Source organism: Pelodiscus sinensis, chromosome 24 (genome assembly GCF_049634645.1).
Source record: "Pelodiscus sinensis isolate JC-2024 chromosome 24, ASM4963464v1, whole genome shotgun sequence".
Lineage (NCBI taxonomy): Eukaryota > Metazoa > Chordata > Testudines > Trionychidae > Pelodiscus > Pelodiscus sinensis.
Genome location: NC_134734.1, coordinates 10776591 through 10800794, shown reverse-complemented (window position 1 = coordinate 10800794; position 24204 = coordinate 10776591). Strand labels below are relative to the sequence as shown.

Here is a 24204-nt window from a genome sequence, read left to right as displayed (position 1 = left end):
GTAACAATTATTTACACTAGGCTTGATAATAAATAAAAGTGGTTTTATTAGTATAAAAGATAGGATTTAAGTGGTTGCAAGTGAAAACAGAGTAAGGTAAATGACTAAGTTAAAATAAACAAGCTAGTTGTGATCTACTAAGAAACTCAGTACATGCAAAGTCTTACCATAAACAGCTGATCTTATCTCGGGCACAGGTGACGTGTGGGGCGTGCACATGGGGCCCCAAAGTGGGAGGGGCTGGCCAGCACCCAACAGGAGAGCCAGCTCTGACAGCAGTGTAGTACAGCATGGCCCCTCCCTCCCTTCACCAGCCACAGCAGCAGGGAAGACTCAGGCCAGAGGGCTCCAGCCTGCACAGCATCATTCCCCAGCTGTGCCGCCCTGGGGAGTTCTGGGAAGAGGCAGGTGGAGAAAGGGCTTTGCACTTGGGCAGCTGCCCAGGAGAGATTCACATGCCACCCAACTGATTAGCAGAGCGCACACTGCTGGCAGCATGTGTTTCTATTGGTGGTGCACCGCTTAACATGCCTTTGTGCACATAACAAAATTTATTCCACACATGGATGGGAAAATGAGTGGGAACATTGCTCAGCAGTGTCCCTGAGTGACACAGCTTAACATTTTTTATATCCCTGAGTGACACAGCTTAATTTAGGTTAACCTAGCTTTTTAGTGTAGGCCAGGATGGGAAGAGGCAGGATGAAAGTGGGGTTGGGAAAAATGGGTTGGGCCTCAGGGCAGAGCAGAGGTGGAGCATCCACCTGGAAAGAAGGAAATTGGCTCCTGTGTCCAGTGTAGCAAGAATGGGCCTGGAAGAGCTGAAATTAAACATGTCAGTGGAGATTCTGGGAAGACAGATTGGAGAACTGGAAGGGACATGGGACAAGCCTCCTGCAGGAATCTGGCTTGGCTGCAGCAAGTCCGGGTGAGACAGGGATAGCTGGGGCTGAAAGCCTCCTTGCTGTCGTAACCGGGCTTCCCCCACTTTCTGTTGCAAGTGTTGCCTACCCTGGTGCCATCCCTTGAGAGAAAGACAGTCCTGTCTGGATGGACAGGTACTCGGCAGGCAGGTTACTGGAGGTGCCAATTAGCTGAACCCGCATCCATTTGCTTCTCCTGCTCCCTCCCCCAGGGCTGGGGAGTGACTGAGCCATGAAAGAACCCACGGCTGCGTCACCAGCTGCACACTGAGGGCGGGCACTGAATATAAAAACTACCAAGGGGCCAGGAGCCAGAGACAATAACGCCAGCTCTCCGGGACGGATAGACAGTCAGATAAGGGATCCTGCCTGACACGCTCCTCCCTGCCTCCCCAACTAAGATGGGCACCTACAAAGTCCGCGTTGCCACTGGGGACTTCCTACTAGCCAGCACGTTTAGCTCTATCTCTGTCACTCTGGTGGGGACCCACGAGGAGAGCGACAAACAGCTCCTCGACAACTGTGGGAAGGACTTCAACCCTGGAAAGGTAAGTACTAGTAGAATGGGGCCAGGCTTTGTGGGCAGATCCAGCCTGTAGGGACAACGCGTGTTTGACCATCAATCTGCAGCTTCTGGAGTCATGGAATCATTACAGGTGATGCTCCCCTTTTTGTTGCAAACACATTCAGTTTCTAGCTGTCGCGAGTGCACACTGGTGTCTAAACATGTGAATGTGGAGCAGGAGAAAGGGTGTGGACATAATTTATGGTTTTTCTTAGCGCTCCCCTTGCTGGAGAGGGATGATCACACTAGGAGAATCAGAGCTTTCGGTTTATAAAATATACTTTTAGCCCTTGGTAGTATGGGGAAAAGCTTCCCAACTTTGATGCTTCTGCCAGGTGAAAATGTCCGACAGAAATGTTTTTATTTTTAAATGAGAAATGAAGAGTCAGTGTCACTGAAACTTTTTTTTTTTTTTTTGCAAATTTGTGTCAGTCTTAGCAAATTGTTTTGGTTCAGGGAGGGGGGAACCCTAAAAAGTACCCTGCCTCTCCCCCCCGATTCATTTATTTTGTTTTCATTTTAAAATGATTTTTCCTTTAATTTCATTTTTTAAGAAAGTGCAAAAAACGTTTATTAAAATGCCCCCAGTTGAAACAAAATGTTTTGTTCTGGGCTCATCCACCTGAAATTATTTTTTCCTCTGCCTTTTTGATCCACCAACTATTTCATTTTGGGCTTTCACTCAAAATGGCTTTGTTTTATTACAGGATTTGCCCAAACTGAAAAAATCCATTATTGACACAGTTGCACAAGGCAGGATGATCTAGTGCTTAGAGCAGTCAGCTGGGCTGTGGCTGATCAGGTTTCAGTGCCCTTTCCTCTCACAGCCTTCCTGTGTGAGGTTGAACAAGTTACTAAGACTTTCCCTGCCTCGATTTCCCCAACTGTATAATGGTGAAAATAGCATTGCCCTGCAATAGGGGGTGTGGTGAGGCTAAATAAATTACAGTGTTCAGTGGTGATGGATGCCAGATAAGCATTACAAATACCACAAAAAATAAAACAGATGGAAAATATGAAGCACGTTCCTGATTATGAGCCCAAACTCAGGATTGTTTTGGCAGTGAGGGTGAGCAATGGCATGTGAACACTTAACATTGGCAATGAGTTACCATCATCATGTTGCAAATTCTCATGTCTTTGGTACCCATCAGGGCATGTCCCTCAAAGCCCCAGCACCTGGAGTCACGTGAACATTTTGTGGGGGGTCTATAATAATGGAGGGTTTCTGGGGACACTCCAGAGAGGGTCAATTCAGTGCAAATTGCTTAGAGATGGGGCTACTTACAGCCCAAGACGGGAGTCCTCTACTCTCAGACACCAAGGGCACTTCTATTCACCACACTGACTAGCAAGAACTCACGCAAGCAGTCCCCTCAGACATTCCAGTTCACCTGTGCCACCACCAGCACTGCTAGGGTTGCCAGGTGTCCGGTTTTTGCCTGGACAGTCTGGTAATTACACCTTCCATCCGTTTAAAAAAAAAAAACACACACAGAAAAAAATGTGATTTCTCCAGATGGAAAGCCAGTGGGGACATTTTCCCCTGTTTTCTCTGGTGTGGAGGTGGGCAGCAGCAACCTTTTGTCTTTTTTTTCTCAAAAGATTAGTCTCCTATTTTTTTTTTTTTTTTTTTTTTTGCTCAGCAAGTTTGGTCTCCCGTTCCCCCCCCCCCCCCCCCGTGCCATGTTTGGGCACTGCCCCTTGTACATGTGAGAAGTTATGAAAAACAAACTCACCAAAGAAAAAGGTTCCTCTGATCCCAAAGGACCAGCCACGCTCCCAGGCCAATTTATAACAGACCTTACTCAAAAAAGCATGCTGTGCCAATCCTTTGGAATCTAAAATCTAAAGGTGTATTAAAGAAAGAAAGAAAGAAAGAAAGAAAGAAAGAAAGAAAGAAAGAAAGAAAGAAAGAAAGAAAGAAAGAAAGAAAGAAAGAAAGAAAGAAAGAAAGAAAGAAAGAAAGAAAGAAATCAGATTACATACTCCAATTGTAAAGTTCTAGGTAGCAGAGGTGGAATAGTCTGCTTGCTTAAATCATGTCTCTGGAATATATCTTGTGTTAGGATGGGTCATCTGTCTTTCAAGCAGGGCTGGATTAAGGCATGGGCTAGCCGGGCAGCTGCCCGGGGCGCCAACCTATGGGGGGTGCCTGGTGGCAGCTGTAAGGGGCTCGCAGTGCCCCTTATAGCTGCCATCAGGTGCTGTGCCCCCGGCTCCCAGATCGCAGGCTGCAGCAGCTCCTAATGGCCACCCTAAAGTGGCCGCCCAGGGAAGGGGCCACGTTAATCCCTGCAGCGCCGGCCAACAGTGCCCTTCCCCCTGCGGCCGTGGGGCCCGCCCCGGGTGGCCCCAGGTTGACCACCAGCGGCAGTAGCCGGGCTGGGCTGAGCCGGGCACGTGCATCCTGCCGCTGCCAGCTCTGTGCGCCCTCCCCCACGCACCGGGCGGGGGCGGGGCTACACATGCACCCTCCCCCTTGTGCCAGCATGGGGGCGGGGCCACGCATGCGCCCTCCCCCAACTCGGGGCGCAATTAAACTGTCTGCCTGGGGCACCGGAATGGCCGGTCTGGCCCTGCTTTCAAGGTTGAGTTCATAGCAAAGATCCTCCAGAAGTGAAGAGCTAGATTGAAGACAAAATGGAGGAACCTCCAGGGCCCTTTTAATATCCTTGGCCATGTGCAAGGAATCCCATTGTTCTCGGTGGAAAAGTACAGCTACAAAATGGAGTTTGTCACATGAGCAAGTCACCTGCCCAGGCATGACCGGGTTCTTTGTAGGCAGCAGCCATCGCCTACATGGCGGTCTGAACGCTCACAGATGTAAATTGGAACCCCCTAGGCCCATGGTTAGCCAAATGCTGCTAGTCACTTGACTGCCAATCCTTTCACAACAAGCCTGTTGATATCAGCCAGAAGCAAACTTTTGAAATACAAGTCCCAAGCCAACATTCAAATCCAACAGGCATGCAAATAGAATAAAGAGCATCAGCCAATCACCAGCTTTTCATGGACACCTCACTTGGTCCCCATGGCAATACCACAATCCTATAATGTCACAGGAGTGAAAAAAGCAGTGCCTAACCTGCATGGTGGCAGAGACTAGCAACCGCTGCTAACAAAACCAGGGCTCAAATCAAACAAATTGATTGGAGACGGAGTGGAGAAAAGCCACCAGAATGGTCTGAGAGCTGGAAAAACAAACAGTGATGGAAAGATACTGATTTTTTTAACTTCTCAAACAGGAGCTAGAGCACTGACTTGATCCCGGGGTGTAAGGTCCTACACAGGGAGAAAACTGCCCAAGACTTAGCTGAGCAAGACACAACAGCCCCAAGATCTGGAATTTAAAGTTGGCAAAATGCAAGTTAGAAACAAGCTGGAAATTTTTAAAAGCCCGGGGGAATTAACCAGGACACCAAACTCTGAATGGAAGGCGCCAGATTGAAAGCCATTTCTGCAAGTCACTGGCTTCTACAGAGTGCAAAATGGAGTGAAAATGACTAGCCTGCACTAGACAGGCAATCAGACTAATGATCTAGTGGTCCTTGTGCTTGTAAATGTGTCAGTCTCTTTCATAGAATCATAGATCACTAGAACTGGAAGAGACCTTGAAAGGTCATTGAGTCCAGTCCTTTGCCCTCATGGAAGGACCCAGTACTACTCTAGACCATCCCTGGCTATGTCTACACTGTAGCCTTCTTGCAGAAAAGCTTATGCAAATGAAGCTTGGCGTGGAATATCGCTGCACTTCATTGGCATAATTAATGAGCAGCAGTTTTTGCGCAAGAGGCTTTTACGCAAAAAAGAGCTGTGTAGACAGCTCCTTTTTGCACACAAACCCCCTATTGCACAAGAGCTGTTCTTCCTCAAAAAAAGAGGAAGAATGGCTTTTGCACAAGAGCAGGTTTTTGCACAAAAGGGAGCTGTCTACATGGCTCATTTTGTGCAAAAGCCTCATACGCAAAAATGGCTGCTCATTAATTATGCAAATGAAGCACGGCAATATTCCACGCCGAGCTTCATTTGCATAAGCTTTTCTGCAAGAAGGCTACAGTGTAGACATAGCCCCAGATAGGTGTGTGTCTAACCTGCTCTTAAATATCTCCAGAGATGGAGATTCCACAACCTCCCTAGGCAATTTATTCCAGTATTTAACCACCCAGACAGAAAGTTTTTCCTGATGTCCAACCTAAACCTCCCTTGCCATAGTTTAAGCCCATTGCTTGTTGTACTTTGTGGCTATCTTGTGCCATTTGCAAGCCAGAGCGTTACGAAAGAACATGGTGATAGGAGAAAATTGATTGGGGGGGTATCACAGACTCACGGGTCATGCCCACGCTTGGCTGGGGATTCCCCAAGGGAACCCCCTTCAGTGTGACAGCCCCTTTTCAGGGATCTCTCAGGACTTAAGCCCCTCCACCTCCTGGGACCAGTGGCATAGTGAGCAGGGGGAGCAGTTGCTCCCGGGTGCCACGCTGGGGAAGGGCGCCACTTTAGTTCCCCTCCACTCCCCCTGTCATCCCTCGGCTCGCCTGCTCCTCCTCCACTCACCGCCACCAGCTGGAGCCTCCTCTCTGCCTCTACGCTCCCAGCCCAACCCTCCTCTATCTCCGCCAGCAGGTTAGTGTGTGCGGGGACCTGGCCCCAAACTGGAGGAGGTGGTGGAAGACACAGTACAAGCTCCTCCCCCATCTCCCAGGGTCGGGCTCAGCTGTGTGCCAGGTTAGGGCCCCCAGTGTGCGGTGACGGGGGGAGGCCCAAATTTTGCCTTTGCCCCTGGGTGCATAACACCCTCGCAATGCCTCTGCCTGGGACCACACCTCTCTGAACCCCCAGCATGCCAGTCTCTCACTGTGGCCCCCCGGGAGAGTCCTCACTCTGCACCCCCAGAGGGACTTGTGCAGCCCTGCTCTCTAGCCCACAGCGACTCTCAATCAGCATAAAACAGGAGAGTTATTGAGCATTGACCCAGCGCAGGGACTCTCAGAGCCCATAGGCCCAGCCTTCCTCAGACTAGCATGTCTGAGTCTGCCCTGCAGCCAGGTGAGCTCTGCCTGCTCCCTCTACCCAGTACAGCCGCCCCCTCCTTCCAGTAAAGCCCCCATATCCCTCCCCAGCAGCTCCTCCCTCATCCTTTGTCTTCTGCCCAGGTAACCAAGGCCACCTGGGCCTCTCTGTTCTCCGCCTCTCTCCTCCTCCATCTTTTGCTCCCTGGAACCAGCTGTTTGGATCACTGGGATCCTCTGTTCAAAGCCCATTGTCTTCCCCAGGCCAGACCTGGATGTGCCTTCTGAGCTGGGTCTCCTGTTTACTAGGTCACCTGTTGCTGGGGTCTCCATTCTCCAGGCCACTGGCCAGGTCCCCAGTCCCATACTGGTTCCTGTAACAATGAAAGTCCCTCTCTGCTCACTTGTTAAACCAGTAACACACAGGGGCACTGAGCCCCCCCTCTGCATGCAGCCCCTTCGACACCACCCCCCAGCATCCCCACTTCAGCACATCGGGGAACTTCCATTCTTGTCTGTCAAGGAAATTGGATAATCCAGCAAAGAAGCGGCTCATGCAATTCAGTGGCATTTGAAACAGGATGGGTGGGTGGGGGGGGGGGGGGGGAAGAGAGAGTTATCTGTGTATTTGGCCCTGCTGCAGCCGCTGCTGAGGTCCTGAATCCAGTTCTGGCATCCCTCTGGGTGGATAAATTGGAGAAGAGTCTTGAAAATGATGAGGAGCCTGGGAGAGACACTCCAGGAGGCCAACCCGTGCAGCTTCCCAGTGGGAAGGGTGGGGGTGCGACTCAATCCCATTCTGTAAACTCCTCCATGGGGGAGCAGAAATTTGATCATGGAGCTGTCAGTTTAGCAGAGGCAGATCTAAGACGAGCCAGTATTGGGGGGTTGAAGCCAGGCAAATGAGATCCAGTTTATGAAAGTAATTAACCAGAAATTACAACAAACCAGCCAATCTAAATTGAAAAACCACCAAGGACACAGAATCTTCTTCCCCGGGATTAAATCAGGGCCATGCTCTCAGAAATAATGGTTAAACAAAACCTCAGGACAGTCAAAGAAAGCAGCAGAACTTAATCGGATGAAAGGACTTTACCTTTCGCCCCACTCCCGGCCAAGAGTCACAGCCACGGAGCAGAGGAGCTTAGCAGGGCTTTTCAGGGGGATTAAATACTTTTATGAACAACCGGGACAGCATCTGGCTTTCCACCTTCTGCAATAAACACGGGAAAGGATGGTTCGCTCAAGGGGCTGCTCTTCTGCCAGTCGCTCAGGGCATGGAAGGGAGGGACAAACAGCGTTGGCAGGTTTGTGCAACTTTCTCCTTGATGGGCGTGGCTTGATTTCAAGCAGGTGGGACTGGACATTGTGGGAGGTAGGATGCCAGGGTAGATGGGCCTCTGGTTTGCTCAGGGAAGCTCAGAGGAGGCAGGATACCGGAATAGATAAGCCCATGGTTTGATCCTTGGCTTAACCAGGAGATCTTATGTGATCTAAAAATCAAAAAGGAGTTGTCTAAAAAGTGGAAACTAGGTCTAATGACAAAGGATGAAATAAGCAAACAAGACAGGTATGCAGGGGCAAGATTAGAAAGGCAAAGGCACAAAATGAGCTAAATCTAGCTAGAGACGTAACGGGTAACAAGAAGGCATTCTACAAATATATTAGAAGCAAGAGGAAGACCAGGTTAGGCCCATTACTCACTGAAGCAGGAGAAACAATCACAGGAAACTTGGAAATGGCAAAGGTACTTAATGACTTGTTTCGTTTTTCACCAAGAAGTTTGATGGTGACAGGATACCTAACATAGTGAATGCTAGTGGAAATGGGGTAGGTTTAGAAGTTAAAATAAAAAAAAGAGTTAAAATTACTTAGATAAGTTAGATGTCTTCAAGTCGCCAGGGTCCAATGAAATGCATCCTAGAAAACTTGAGGAGCTGATAGAGGCCTTTAGCTATCATCTTAGAAAAATCATGAAAGTTGGGAGAGACACCAGAAGACTGGAAAAGGGAAAATCTAGTGCCCATCTATAAAAAGGGAAATAAGAACAATCCAGGAAACTACAGACCAATCAGTTTGAATTCTTTGCCAGGGAAGATAATGGAGCAAGTAATTAAGGAATCTATCTGCAAACATCTGGAAGATAATAAGGTAACAGGCGGTATGGATTTGTAAAGAACAAATCATGTAAAAACCAATCTGATATCTTCCTTTGATAGGATAACAAGTCTTATCCTAGAGAGAAGTGGTGGACGTGGTATACCTAGACTTTAGTAAGGCATTTGATATGGTCTTGCATGACTTTCTTACCAATAAACTACGGAATTTACATACAATCTAGATGGGGCTTCTATAAGGTGGGTGCATAACCGTCTGGATAAACTGTTCTCAGAGAGTAGTTATTAACGGTTCACAATCCTGCTGGAAAGGCATAACAAGTGGGGCTCCACAGGGGTCTGTTTTGGCACTGGTTTTGTTCAATATCTTCATCAACAATTTAGATGATGGCATAGAGAGTACATTTATTAAGTTTGCAGATGATACCAAGCTGGGAAGGGTTGCGACTGCTTTGGAGGACAAGTTCAAAATTCAAAATGATCTGGACAAACTAGAGAAATTGTCTGAGGTAAATAGGATGAAGTTTAATAAGCATAAATGCAAAGTGCTCCACTTAGGAAGGAACAATCCATTTCACACATACAGAGTAGGAATTGACTGTCTAGGAAGAAGTCCTGCAGAAAGGGATCTAGGGGTCAAGTTGACCACAAGCTAAATATGAGTCAACAGTGTAACACTGTTGCAAAAAAAGCAAACATGATTCTGGGCTGCATTAACAGGAGTATTATGAGCAAGACACGAGAATTCATTCTTCCGCTCTGTTCTGCGCTGATTAGGACTCAGTTGGAGTATTGTGTCCAGTTTTGAGTACCACATTTCAAGAAAGAGGTGGAGAAACTGGAGAAAGTCCAGAGAAGAGCAACAAAAATGATTAAAGGTCTAAAAACCATGAGCTATGAGGGAAAACTGAAAGAACTGGGTTTGTTTAGTTTAGAAAAGAGATGACTGAGGCTATGTCTAGACTGCCCCTCTCTTGCGCAAAACATATGCAAATGAGGCAAAGCATGAAATATCACCATGCCTCATCTGCATAATTAATGAGGCTCCATTTTTACGCAAGAGGCTTTTGTGCAAAAAGAAGCAGTCTACACAGATCCTTTTTGTGCAAAAACCCTCTGTTGCACAAGAGCCGTTTTTCCAGAAAAAAAAAGCAGAAGAATGGCTCATGATCAAGAGGGGGTTTTTGTGCAAAAAGGAGCCGTGTATACAGCTCATTTGTGCACAAAAGCCTCTTGCGCCGAAATGGAGCCTCATTAAGATGCAAATGAGGCACGGCAATATTCCACGCTTCGCTTCATTTGCATATGTTTTTGCAGAAAAGGCTATAGTGTGTAGACATAACCTGAGAGGGGACATGATAGTAGTTTTCAAGTATCTAAAAGGATATTACAAGGAGGAGGGAGAAAAATTGTTCTCCTGGCTGAGGATAGAAGAAGCAATGGGCTTAAACTGCAGCAAGGGAGTTTTAGGTTGGACATTAGGAAAAACTTTCTAGCTGTCTTGGTGGTTAAACACTGGAATAAATTGCCGAGGGAGGGTGTGGCTATCTTCATCACTGGAGATATTTAAGAGAAGGTTAAATAGACATCTATCAGGGATGATCCTGATGGTGCGTGGTCCTGCTGTGAGGGCAGGGGACTGGACTTGATGCTCTCTCGAGGTCCCTTCCAGTTTTAGTGTTCTACAGTTCTGTGATTCTAATGGTGCATCTACTCAGCAGGGCCTAACTCGAAATAAGCTAAGCAAATTGAGCTACATCAATTGTGTAGCTTATTTTGAAATAGCTTATTTTAAGTTTTGGTGCTGTCTACTCGGCACTTATTTGGAAATAGAGCACTCTTCCTCCTAAAATGAGAGTTACAAGAGTCAGAGTAAGCAGTCCTCCAGCTTGACAGTATTTCAACATTATGTCAAAGTAACTGCTGGCTGTATAGACACAGACCTATGTTATCACAGAATAACGCCCCAATTTCTGCCGACGTCCGTGCAGTGCCTGATTGAATGGAATCAGTCTATTGCCTTGCACAACCTGCACTGATTTATCCCACTGGTGGGTCTGCCCTTATGGGCACTAGCGCTAAATAGCAGCAACTGGCAGCATGGCTTACTGGAAAAGAGGAATAGCTGGGGAGGTGGCTGCAAAAATTAGCAGCAGCAAGATGCTGTCCTCTGCTTTAATGGAAGCCAAGCATAGCCATGCATGGCTGCTCTGACCGGTTTAAGGCAGTTTCTGAAACATGGTGAGTGCTACTGGAGAGCTGAGAAAGGTTTAAAGGTATCATACCTGCCTCTTATACACTGCAAGAGGGGACATAGGTTTTGCCTAAGAGCAAATAAAAGGCAGGTGTTGATTAGAACAACCGTTGAAACAATGATACGGCTGATGTGTGGAGGTCTCCGATTAAACACAGAATGGGGGCACAGCATGCCAACAGGTTTCTTAATTGGACGGGGAAGGATGACATTTAACCTTTGAATTTCTGGATTAATCCCTAAGGGTACGTCTACACTCACTTGTTAGTTCGAGCTAGGTAGGGTAATTAGGGCAAGCAGAGTTGCAAATGAAGCCCAGGATTTAAATATCCCGGGCTTCATTTGCATGTTCCTGGGCGCCGCCATTTTTAAATCCCTGTTAGTCTGAACTCCGTGCCCGTGGCTACACGCGGCACGGAGTAGATAGTTTGAATTAAAGGTCCTAATTCGAACTACCGTTACTCCTCATTCCTCATTTGCAACTCCGCTTGCCCTAATTACCCTACCTAGCTCGAACTAACGAGCTAGTGTAGATGTACCCTAAGCTGTAACCTCACGCTGTGGTTTCCCGCCTGTCCAATCCCCACCCACCCCGGTCACGGCAGGTGGAAGAGTTCAAGCTGAAAAGCCGGCGCTGGCTGGGGGACATCGTCCTGGTTCGGCTGCACAAGGAGCCCTATGCCTTCTACCCTACTGACAACTGGTACTGCAGCTACGTGGAGGTGGTCTCCCCCCACGGACAGAGCTACCGCTTCCCCTGCTACCAGTGGATCGAGGGCTACTGCACACTGGAGCTGCGGGAGGGCAAAGGTAGGAACCTGAGGGCAGAAACAGGGGGGCTGGCTGGAGCTGTTTTGGATCACAGCTAGGTAACTAGCCTGTATGCCTCCTGTACCTATCTATCTATACCCTTACATGCCCTGTACTTCTCTGTCTACCCCTGTACACCCCCTGTACCTCTCTGTCTACCCCCGTACACCCCCTGTACCTCTCTGTCTATACCTGTATACCCACTATACCTCTCTGTCTACCCCTGTACACCCCCTATACCTCTCTGTCTACCCCCGTACACCCCCTGTACTTCTCTGTCTATACCTGTATACCCACTATACCTCTCTGTCTACCCCTGTACACCCCCTATACCTCTCTGTCTACCCCCGTACACCCCCTGTACTTCTCTGTCTATACCTGTATACCCCCTATACCTCTCTGTCTACCCCTGTACACCCCCTGTACCTCTGTCTATACCTGTATACCCCCTATACCTCTCTGTCTACCCCTGTACACCCCTGTACCTCTCTGTCTATACCTGTATACCCCCTATACCTCTCTGTCTACCCCCGTACACCCCCTGTACCTCTCTGTCTATATCTGTACACCCCAGTCCCTACCTACCTACCTTCCCCACCTCTCTCTCCTCACAGTCCCCCTTTATCAGTCCCACACCCCCATCTATCTATTTATCCACACACACACATCTATCTGTCTGTCTGTCTATCCACACCCACACACCCATCCCATTCTCGCCTCACCCACAGGCCAGATGGTTTTCGACGACGCTGATCAGCCAATGCTGCTGCAGCAGCGAGAGGAGGAGCTGAAGCAGCGACGCAAGTGCTATGAGTGAGCTAGACCCTGTGGGCATGTGGGGAGCTCTCTGGGGTCTGGCCTGTGTGGGGACCCAGGGATGGAGGGTGCGGAGGGAGCTGCAGGCCCAGGACTACAAGGGAGGGTGGCTGGTTTAGGCAGGGCAGCGGCAGGCTGGCGCTCACGACCCCCACACTCTCTCCCGCCCCAGGTGGAAGGAGTACAGCCCCGGGTTGCCCCACTGCCTGGCCGTGGATAACATCATCGAGCTGGACGGCAACAGCATGTACTCCGTCACCAAGAACACCAACTTGCTGCTGCGCTCGACGAACACGTGAGTGCGCGCCCCCACTGCCCAGCGAGCTACCCTGCCCAAGCACTGGCCCCAGCTGTAGCCCTTTACCGTCCTCCCGAATCCTGTATCCTTCCCCTAGCCCTGAACTCTAACCTTAACCCTAATCACTAACCCTAACCTCAATCCTTTACCCTACGCCTGTCTACCCTACTCTACCCCAGTCACTAACCCTTTACACTCCATCCCTAACCCTGTATCCCAACCCTACCGTTAACCCTAATCCTCTACCCTAAACCTGTACGCTATCCCTACTTCTACCCTAAACCTGTACCCTACCCCTACCTCTACCCCAGCCTTAACCTTATACCCTGCCCCATCCCTAACACTAACCCTGTACCCTAATCCTAACCCTGTATCTGAACCCTGTACTCTAACCCCAACCGTAACCCTGTACCTAACTCTAGTCCTACTCCTAACCATAACTCTAACCCTAACCCTGTGCTCTAACCTTGTATCTGAACTTTAACCCTGAATGATAACCCCTGTGTCCTAAGCCAACCCCTGTACTCTAGCCCAGTGGTTCTCAACCTTTTTTTTTATAAAGTACCCCTTTAAAAAATTATAAGTACCCCCAGTATCTCTAGTTTTCAGACACACAATTTTTTTTCTACCATTGCAACACATTTATTTAAACAACTTAATCGTAGCTGGGTGGGCAATGAAATTTTTGGGTGTAAAAAGTACAAAAATAATAAAACGCAGTAAAACTTAAAACAAAAATTCAGTTTTCCCCAAATTTCAGCTGTGTTGACGTACCCCCCCAGACTTCTCTCGAGTCCCCTGAGGGTTCTCGTACCACTGGCTGAGGAACACTGCGCTGGCCTGCTTGCTGTGAACACATGAGTACAGCCCCTCCCCCTTCCCCGCTCAGGCCCATCCCCAGGGACTAACCTAATTCTGATCCTAACAGCCACCAACACTCTACTCCCCTTGCCCATGCCCCCCCATGCAGCCTGACCCTGGACATTAAACCCTAACCCTTCGCCCAGGCCCCACTCTCCTGCTGCAGGCAAGGGACTAATGTGCCCCCCCCCAGCCCTGTCCATCTCCAGGGTCTGGCCCTCGCCCGGGCTGCTCCCACATGTTGCACTGTCCCTCCAGGCAGGTGCGGCTGCGGCTGAAGGGTTTCCTGAGCTGCACCAACTCCTGGGCAAAGCTGGAAGACATCAGCAAGGTTTTCTGCTTCAGCAAGAGCCCGATCACAGGTGGGAGACCCCCCCCCCCCTCCAACCTCCACGAGCCCAGAGGGTTGGGACGCAGCGAGGCAGGGCCGTTCTTTGGAGCCCTACGCAGGATGGTTAACCCGGGGCCCCTCTGCCTGATGGCAGTCTGGGGGGGGGGGATGATTTTTTAGAGATGTGATTTTATGATCTTCAGCAACAACCTAGTGAAACATTTTTAAAACAAACTTTAAACTCGGGTCCCGTCGGCTAACGCTGTAAATTCAGAGTCAGACCGGATCTACCTGGGCTTGGCAAATGCCTGAGAAAGGGCGTCACTCCCTCTGGAATGGGGGTTCTGCTCAGAGCCCTGGCAGACTTGGTTGGTGACTTTCACATTAGCCAGACCCTCTCCGGAGGAAGCGGAGCCATGGGACAGGGGTTGGAGGCAGATGGATGGACATTAAGACCAAGGAGTGCTCCCAATTTTTGGGCGCCCTACGCAGCCGCGTATTCTGCCTATCGGCGAGGAGGGCTCTGCAGCTAGAAAATGCACCAGCCTCCCCGTGTGCCATGTGCTGCCCAGACCCCTCAACTGAGCTTGGGGCCCCAATGTGCTGCGCGCTGCCAGGACCACACTGAGTTCAGACCCCTGCCCACTAGTCCCTTAGGGTATGTCTACACTACCCCGCTAGTTCGAACTAGGAGGGTAATGTAGGCATACCGCACTTGCAAATGAAGCCCGGGAAATTCAAATCCCGGGCTTCATTTGCAAGTGCGGTATGCCTACATTACCCTCCTAGTTCGAACTAGCGGGGTAGTGTAGACATACCCTTAGCCCTTTCTCCAGCGGTGGAGGCCGTGGCCCCAACATACCACGGCCCCAAGACCCTGCCATGGTGCCCGGGACAGGACTCAGTCCCAACCCCCCTGAGCCCCAGCCCAGCACATTCACCCTGCCCATGTCCCCACAGAGTACGTGCAGGAGCACTGGCGAGAGGACACGTTTTTTGGGTACCAGTTTCTGAACGGGGTCCACCCAGTGACGATCCGGAAATGCACCAAGCTCCCGGAGAACTTCCCCGTCACGTCAGCCATGGTGGCCCCCTTCCTAGGGGAGGGCACCACCCTGACGGATGAGCTGGAGGTAAGTGGGGCTCCAGGGTACCCCCCACATGGAACTCGCAGTGGTCAGAGTTCTCGTGCCAGCTCCTCCCCCAGCATTGCTCTGGGCACCAGCAGTCATGGGCCAGAGGTGCCCAGCTGGTCCAGCTCCAGAGCCACACGACCCGCTAGTCCTGACCACTTGGCTCCAAGGGCTAGTCCTGGGGCACTGCCGTGGGGAAGCTCACAGCACAGAGTGTAGGCACTACTGCAGGGAAGCTCACAGCGCTGGGAGAGGGTACGGCTGTGAGGAAGCTCATGGTGTTGGCATCACAGCTTTCTCCTGCTGCCCATGGGCCCTGGCAGCCCCTACGCTCCACTCAGCTCTCCCTGTGCCTTGCAGAAGGGGAACATCTTCATCGCTGACTATAAAATTCTGGAGGACATCACAGCCAATACGATCAATAACTACCAGCAGTACATCGCTGCGCCCATCTGCCTGCTGTACGTACAGCCCTCTGGAGAGCTCGTCCCAGTCGCCATCCAGGTACCAGCCCCCGACGCCCCCCACGCTGCCCGGCGGGACTCCCACTCAGCCCCTTAGCTCTGCACCCTCCCAGGGCTGGGCATTGCAGTCGTACCAGCCCAGGGAGAGAACTAGGAGTCCTGGCTCCCAGCCCCCCCCCCTTCCGCACTCCACCCCACCAGCCCCCACTTCCCTCCCAGAGCCAGGGGAAGAACTCAGGAGTCCTGGCTCCCTGCTTCCTCCTCCCTCACCTGTGTCTACATCTCCTCCTTCTCATACTGGATTTGCTGCATCCTCACATCCCGGCAGCCAGATCCCTATTCCTGCACTCCCCCCAGGCGCAGGAAGATTCAGGCCCTTGGCCTGTGCCAACTCACCCTAGCCTTGCTGTGTCTCTCTCTCCCGCAGCTCAGCCAGCACCCGGGTCCCGACTGCCCCATCTTCCTGCCCAGTGACTCTGAGTGGGACTGGCTCCTGGCCAAGACCTGGGTGCGCAACGCCGAGCTGCTGGTACATGAGGCCGTCAGCCACCTGCTGCTCACTCACTTAATCAACGAGGCCTTCACCCTGGCCACCCTGCGCCAACTGCCCACATGCCACCCGATCTTCAAGGTGAGGGACGGGTAGGCCAACAGGCGGACACGGGGCCAGCTGTGGCCAGCTTCGCCCATGCTCCTGCATCCTGAATGGACCCCGCATGCGTCTGGGAACTGGGGCCAGCTGTGCCCAGCTGTGCTGGAGAGAAGAGCCCAGCTGGGGAATGGTGCCAGACAGGCCCCGCTGCCAGCATCCAGCTGTGCCCGGCAGCCCCTGCATGTTCTACCCATCACAGCCCAGCCCCTATCTGCCTGGGGTGGCCGGGGCAGGGGGAGGAGGTAGAAGGAACCATGGTTGTGTTCTCAGAGGGGCCAGGTCCCTGCCCCTGGATCTGTGCAGAGGTGGGAGGCATGGCTGTTTGCTTGCCCTCACTCTCCTCTCCCCCACCTTCGTCTCTCTTTTCCTGCCCAGTTGCTGCTGCCCCACACACGCTATGTACTGCACGTCAACGTCCTGGCCAGGTCCTTGCTACTGAGACGTGGAGGGATCATCGATAAGGTGAGAGGATGCCAGGGTGCAGGGCATAAGACCCCGCTGTCTTCCCAGAGCCAGGGAGAGAACCCAGGAGTCCTGACACACAGCCCACCCTTTCTGCCCCAAACTGGAGAGAGAACCCAGGAGTCTTGGCTCCCAGCCCTCCTGCTCCAACCACCAACCCCCACTCCCCTCCCAGAGCCACATATCTGAGAGTAAAACACTCCTGGCACCCAAGGTGCCAGCTCACCTGGAACTCCCGCCGCTCTTTTCTTGTGTGGCCTTGCTGTGAAAACCGCTGGGAGGCAGATCCTTTGGGGTGTTGGCTATCTCATTTGATCCCGGAATTTGCACCGTATGGCCCTGTGGATACAGCCCCCACTTTCAGCATATGGCTACTATTAGCCATTAACTGTGAGAATTCCTGGAGGACAGATGAGGTCCCAGCAGGCAGGGGAGGGGCAAACACAGCCTCTGCCTTGACACAGAAGAACAAAGAGGACCCAGATAATTATAAAACCAGTCAATCTAACTGGAAGATACTGGAACAAGGTATTAAGTAGCCAATATGTAGCTAAAGGATCATAGGGTGAAAAAGAAGAGCCGGCATGGATTTGTGAAGAACAAACTATGCAGAACCAACCTAATTTCCCTTTTGGACAGAGCTACTGGTCCCATGGCTGGGGAGAAGCAGTGGATGTGATATATCAGCCTTGCAACATGTTCCCACATGATGGTCTCAAAAGCACATGCAGGAAATGTGGACTAGATGGACTTACGATGGGCAGTTGAAAGTAGTTGTCAATGGTTCCCTGTCACACCGGGAGGGTGAATATAGTGGAGTCCCATAAAGATCAGTCTTGCTTTGGCATCGACCAATATTATCAAAATACAGGACTATGTAGCACTTTAAAGACTAACAAGATGGTTTATTAGATGATGAGCTTTCGTGGGCCAGACCCACTTCCTCAGATCAAATAGTGGAAGAAAATAGTCACAACCATATATACCAAAGGATACAATTAAAAACAATGAACACATATGAAAAGGACAAATCACATTTCAGAACAGAAGGGGGATGCAAGGGGGGGGGAAGGAAGGTGAATATCTGTGAGTTAATGATATTAGAGGTAGGGAATGGTAGATGTCTGTGAGTTAATGGTATTAGAGGTGATAATTGGAGAAGCTATCTTTGTAATGGGTAAGGTAGTTGGGGTCTTTGTTCAGCCCTCCGCGGGGGTGGAGGTGGGGGGTTAACAAAGACCCCAACTACCTTACCCATTACAAAGATAGCTTCTCCAATTATCACCTGTAATACCATTAACTCACAGACATCTACCCTTCCCTACCTCTAATATCATTAACTCACAGGTATTCACCTTCCTTCCCCCCCCCCCCCCCCCTTGCATCCCCCTTCTGTTCTGAAATGTGATTTGTCCTTTTCATATGTGTTCATTGTTTTTAATTGTATCCTTTGGTATATATGGTTGTGACTATTTTCTTCCACTATTTGATCTGAGGAAGTGGGTCTGGCCCACGAAAGCTCATCATCTAATAAACCGTCTTGTTAGTCTTTAAAGTGCTACATAGTCCTGTATTTTGTTTCAGCTACACCAGACTAACACGGCTACATTTCTATCAATATTATCAAGAATGACTTGGATCATGGAGTGGAGAGTTTGTTGGTAAAATTTGCAGCCAAAACCAAGCTAAGAGGGGTCGCAAGCACTTTGACAGGCAGGATTAGAACTCAGAACAAACCATGACAACTCGGAGAACTGGACTGAAATTGACAAGCTGAAATTTAGTGAAGACAAAGGTAACACGAGGAAGGAAAATTCCAGTGCCCAACTACACAAAGGAACATAACTGGTCAGAGGTGAGTTGTTCTTCTCCAGAGGATCTGGGAGATATGCTGGGGCATAAACTGAATATAAGCCAACAATGCGGTGCAGCTGGAAAATAGACTATCATCATCCTAGGCTGTTTTAGCAGGAGTGGTATGTGTAACACCCAGGAGGTCATTGTCCAACACCAGTGAGACCTCAGCTGGAGAAATGGGGCCAATTTTGGGTATTACACTTTTGGAAAGATGGGGCCAGATTGGAGAGAGTCCAGAAAAAAGCAACAAACACGATAAAAGGCTGAGAAACCCTAATAAAAGGTCAAATAAAAGTGGATGTGTTTAGCCCTGGGAGAAGTCCTGACTCAGGGGAGACCTGATAGTCTTCAAATATGTTGAGGACCATTAGAAAGAGGATGATGATCCATTGCTCTCCAGGCCTGCTGAAGGCAGGACAAGAAATAATGGGCTTATTCTGAAGCAAGGCAGGTGTAGGTGAGATATTAGAAAAACTTTCTTTCTCTGAAGATTGCTAACTCTGGACTAGACATCCAAAGGAGGCAGTGGAATCTTCATCATGGGAGGCTTGTACTAACAGGTTGGACAAACACCAGGCAAGGATAATGTAGGTTGACTTGATCCTGCATCAACAAAGGGAGCTGGACTAGATGATTTCTCCAGGTCCCTTCCAGCCTCATGTTTCTAGGATTCTGTGAAAACATGGGTGTTGCGAGAGATTGGTCATTTTTGGGTACAACACAAAGCAGAACAGAAGGATGCCCCCTTCATCATGGGGCCTATTGTGCTGAAATAGATCACAGTAGTATATCGTTCTAACCCACCCACCACCTGGAGGCACAGAGATTGACGGCTCTGTCTCTGGTCCCTTCTCAGGCCATGGGTTCGGGACTTGTGGGGATCACCGAGCTGATGGCCAAGGGCATGTCTGGCATGACCTACACCTCCTTATGCTTCCCTGATGACATCCAAGAGCGTGGGGTTGATGACATCCCTAATTACTACTACAGAGATGATGGGCTGAAAATTTGGTCGGCCATTGAGAGGTAAGGGGGTGGCAAAGGAGAAGACACAATGTGGAAAATTCCTACTGGACCAGAGAGGCTTGAAAACATGACTTCCCTGTCGTGCAAACAATTTTGAGTTAAAAAATGGAATTCCCCAAAAAGCTCTTTTCTGAAGTCATCAGCCCCCCTGTCAGCCCCATAAATACTGGCCCGCCTTCAGAAATGAAGCTCCCTTGGCCATCTGCCAGCTCCTCAGTTTTGGGAATGTCTCATGTCAAGACATGGAGGCAGATCAAAAGGCCAATTTGACATTGGATGCCTAGTTGGAGTCCTCCTCCGTAAGTTTCATTCTTGGATATCAGGACAGGATCCCGGGGTGCAGCCTGGGGCTGTAGGAGCATTATGCCCCCTTAACCTACCAGCCTCGGCTATTTCTCACAGTGCTTTGCTAGTGACAAGCAGCAAACCCCTCCAGGTGCTGCGATCACTTAGCACAACCTCATGTGGCACCCACATCCCCAACCAGAGCTCACAAATGCTCCCAGAGCCACTCACCAATCACACAGAGAAAAGCATCAGTCAGTATCCCCCGTCTCCCCAGCTTTGTAGCCTAGAAACTAAATTCCCTGTAAGCAGGGTGGCTGTTCAGAAAACCTCCTGACCCAGACCTCCCCTCCCCTGGACCCAACCCATCCCCAGACCTGCCATGGCCAGGGGAAAGGTGCCCTTCCCCTGGCCCGGACCTGCCACAGCTGGGAGGAGGGTTATCTATCCCATGGCCCTAGCCCTAGAGCCGCTGCAGTGGGAGACAGTGAGCTGAGGGGGGTCCTCTCTCCCCACCGTATCCCCAAGGGAACCTATAACCCAAACCGCTCATCACTGGCCTCACCCCAAAGCCCACACCCCCAACCAGAGCTCTCATCCCCTGCCCCAGCCCTCTGCCCCAGCCCTGAGCTCCCTCCCACACTCCAAACCACTCAGCCTCACGCCCACCACATGAATTTTGTTATGTGCACCAACATGGACATCATGTGTCACACCTCACCACGATATTGGTGCATGTAACAAAATTCATTGCGCACATGGATGGGAAAAATTAGAGGGAACTCTGCCCAGAGCTGTACCATCTTGCCCTGCTCAGAAGCCTGACTAGTGTTGGTTTATTACCCAATCTGCCCCTTCCTCAATGTGGCGAGGGTGTGCACAAACTTTTGTAATTTGAGCTGGAATTTATTAACTACAGGCAGATTTTACATGGAGACTGGCATTCCACAAAGGGAGCACCTGAAACTTTCAAAGCAACTTGGGCTGACTTTTGAGAGTTCTGTGATAAATGTAGACCTTGAAACTAGGCCTGTCACAGCCCTCTCCTGCCTTTATCCTAGCCCTCTTTATTCACTTTGTGCAGTCTGATGGATGGATTGGACTTGGACAAAAACTTCCCATGGCTCAAAAATGGAGAGGAAAAGCCAATTTTTTAGGAATTCTGCCCAAAACCAAATTCAGGAGAAAGGTCTTGCTGGGGGTGAATGGAAGCTCTTGGTTTCAGCCAAGCCAAGGCATTTCATCCTGACAGCCACTCTTATGCAGCGTGTTCCCACCTAGAAGAGTAAGTTCAGTCTGAAAGGAAAAATTCATCTCAGTGGTCGACAGTCCGTGAGAGCTGAGATTATCTGGAGGTCAGGCCAGAGTCTTAGCCACTCAGCCATGCTACTGCCAGTAGCAGAGGGTGAGCTTACAGATGCTGGTTGAGTGACAGGTGCATTGGGGAGCAACAATGCCTGCTTTGACCCTCCAGGTTGACACATCTCTGTTATTCCCAGCTTTGTCTCCGGCATCGTCCAACACTATTATCACAGCGACGCCCATGTCCTGGCAGACAGCGAGTTACAAGCCTGGGTTGACGAGATCTTCAGAAAAGGCTTCCTGGGGAATAAGGCATCCGGTAGGGGACACGTGAGCCTAGAATCCTGCAGCAGCTTCTCAGGGGCTCTATCCAGGAGTCGCTAGAGGAGATCTCTGGAGTGTGTGATTCACAAGTCCAAATGACGGCCAGCCAGACCCCACATGGTGTCAATGGGTGTCTCTCCACTCGAGTCAATGGGGCAAGGTCCCCAGCTGATGTGAAGTGGCCCCAAAGGCAGGGGTCATGACCTACTATAGGGAGCAAGGGCCCTGATCCTGCAGGGCCACCGTGATCTATTCGTCATGACAGAGGGAAGGGGATATGGAGTGACCAGGAATGGTCCCCCCATTGGAATGGGCTGGACAGGGAGCGAGGGAACAACTTTCCAGGGCAAACTCTGGCAGGGGGCGGTATTGAACATAGCTCTGTGAGGTCCCTGGGGCTGCAGAGTGGGGCAGGGCCAGGCCAGTGACACCCTTTCTCCATCCCACAGGTATCCCTGCCTCCCTGCAGAGTGTCTCTGAACTCATCAAATATGTGACCATGTGGATTTACTGCTGTTCGGCCCGACATGCCTTCCTGAACAATGGGCAGGTAGGGAGAGGCCAGCGTGGGAACATGGGGCCCCCATTTCCTGCTCCATACGCAGGCCTGGTGCCCAGCCATTAACACTCCCAGCTGCACCACACATGGGGCCCTGGGTTCCAGACACTAATACCCCCACCCTGAACCCCACTGACACCCTGATTCCCAGGAGGACCCTGCTCTAACAACCACCCCCCTCACCACCCAGCCCCATTGAGAGCCCCAAACACCTCAGGACTCTGCTTCCTTCCCCCACAAAGCTCAGGACCACTCCTCACCCTTCTTGATTCTCTCACCCACTGCCTGTGGGTCAGGATCTGACCAAGCCCTGGGTGCCTTGGCTGAGCCAGCCCTCCCTGTGCTGGTACCCCAAAGCAGAGATGGGGAGTGAAAAGGGTCCCAAATGTGCTGGGGGAGCCCAGGGTGTGCTGGGGGGTCCCAGGCTGGACTGGGGGGACCCAAGCTGGGTTTGGGAGCCCTGGGTGGAGACCTGGGGGAAGGCTGAGGGGGGCCCAACCTAGTCTGGGCAGGTCAGGCTGAGCTGGGGGACTCTGGAGTCCCAGGCTGGGGGGGGCACTAGCTGGCTGGGGAGCAGGGTTGCCAACCATCAGTAAATTTACAGACAGTCCATAAAAATTAGCTGAAAATGGACATGTCTGTAAAGTCCATAAAAAAGTAGGTGTCCATAAATTTCGTAAAAGTGCAATACAATTTCAAAAAACAGCAATTATTCTATAGCAATTACATTTCTTCTGTGCTGCATCAGCCATTTTACTGTGGAGCGGTGGATATTGGACATTTTAGTTGTTTATTTAGGTCAAAGGTTGAGGTGACGTAACATGAATCACATGAGCCACATGATGTTATCATCTACATTATGCTGCCGAGTTAGCGTCAGCACATTGGCAATTTATGTAATTTAATATTGTTTACCATTAAAGTTTACAATGTCAAAAATCTATATACATTGTTCTTGTGATGCATGAATGACAATGATTACTTTTCACTTTTGGCCATTTGTGTTGTCTTAATATAGTATAAAAATGTCAGTAAAAAAATTTGTCTGTCTGTACATGTTTCCCATTTTGTCCGTAAATGAAATTTCTGTGGGTTGGCAGCCCTGCTGGGGAGTGCCTAGCTGCTCTGACCCAGGAATCTCTTTGAACACAGTTCGACTTTGGGGCCTGGATGCCTAATTTCCCATCCTCCATGAGAAACCCCCCACCCCAGGCCAAGGGTGCCACCTCCCTGGAGAGCTACCTGGATACCATCCCAGACATCAGCACCACTGGCCGCACCATCTACATCTTTTGGGTCATCTGCTGCGAGCCGGGGGACTCGGTAAGAACACGCGCCCTAGGAGGTGCTGTGGGGCAGGGAGCTGGGTAGAGGCTCAGCAGTGGGCACTCCCCTGATAGGCAGGGCTGGCCTCAGGGCAGTGCTCGGGGGCGCTGTGAGGCAGGGGCTCAGTCGGGGTTTCCCCCCAGCCCGTTGTGGGAACAGTAAAGGATGCACTGACATTTCAGGGCATGAGCCCAGGTGTCCTGGCCCTGCTGCACTTTGGAGGATTCCAGTGAGATGCCTTTAAATAGCCACATCCTCTGGAGTTTCAGCCGACTGCGGATTCTCCTTCTCTGCCTGGCCTGAACCCTTTCCCATGCTTATACACAGCTGTTAAACACCTGCCCTGCAATCCAGGATGTGTGTAGGATCCATGTATAACCCAGCTGGCCCACCCCAGAGCTGGCCACAGAGGGGCCCCTGTGTAACTAGCTGCCCTGCCCCAGAGGCATCATGGCACTGGATAGCTGCCCCAGTCCAGAGGTAGTGCCAGGCAAGACAACCCATCCATGCTGTCTCTCACTGCTCTCCCTTTCCCTTGCAGAGAGCCCTGGGCACATACCCTGACGAGCACTTCACGGAGGAGGAGCCAAAGCAGCTGATCACGGCCTTCCAAGAGCACCTGGCCCAGATCTCCCAGGAGATCCAAGAGAGGAACAAATCCCTGCCCATCCCCTACCGCTACCTGGATCCCCAAGAAATTGAGAACAGCACGTCCATCTGAGCCCCATGCCCCCCCCTACCCCCCAAGGCAGCTGGTAGTGCTGTTACCATCGTGCCATACCTGCGATGCTGTCCTGAGAGCAATAAACCACAGACTTGCTCTGCTC

At 50.7% G+C, this 24204-nt stretch overlaps 1 protein-coding gene across 1 annotated transcript; it reads left to right on the top strand.

Annotated features, from left to right (window-relative positions):
* The first annotated feature begins 1226 nt into the window (after positions 1 to 1226).
* LOC102450844 (hydroperoxide isomerase ALOXE3) lies at positions 1227 to 24204 on the top strand. The gene is made up of 14 exons (XM_006116181.4): positions 1227 to 1471; positions 11477 to 11681; positions 12410 to 12494; positions 12670 to 12792; positions 13915 to 14018; positions 14948 to 15120; positions 15481 to 15624; positions 16012 to 16215; positions 16612 to 16698; positions 19412 to 19581; positions 21366 to 21487; positions 21942 to 22042; positions 23204 to 23374; positions 23919 to 24204. Exons 1-14 carry the CDS (start codon positions 1325 to 1327, stop codon positions 24096 to 24098), a joined length of 2016 nt encoding a protein of 671 aa, XP_006116243.2. The 5' UTR covers positions 1227 to 1324; the 3' UTR covers positions 24099 to 24204.

Coding starts and splice junctions, on each gene's coding strand:
- LOC102450844 (XM_006116181.4), top strand. CDS start 1,325: ATGGGCACCTACAAAGTCCGCGTTGCCACTGGGGACTTCCTACTAGCC. Junction 16,216..16,611: donor CATGCCACCCGATCTTCAAG/GTGAGGGACGGG, acceptor TTTCCTGCCCAG/TTGCTGCTGCCCCACACACG. Junction 22,043..23,203: donor CCTTCCTGAACAATGGGCAG/GTAGGGAGAGGC, acceptor CTTTGAACACAG/TTCGACTTTGGGGCCTGGAT.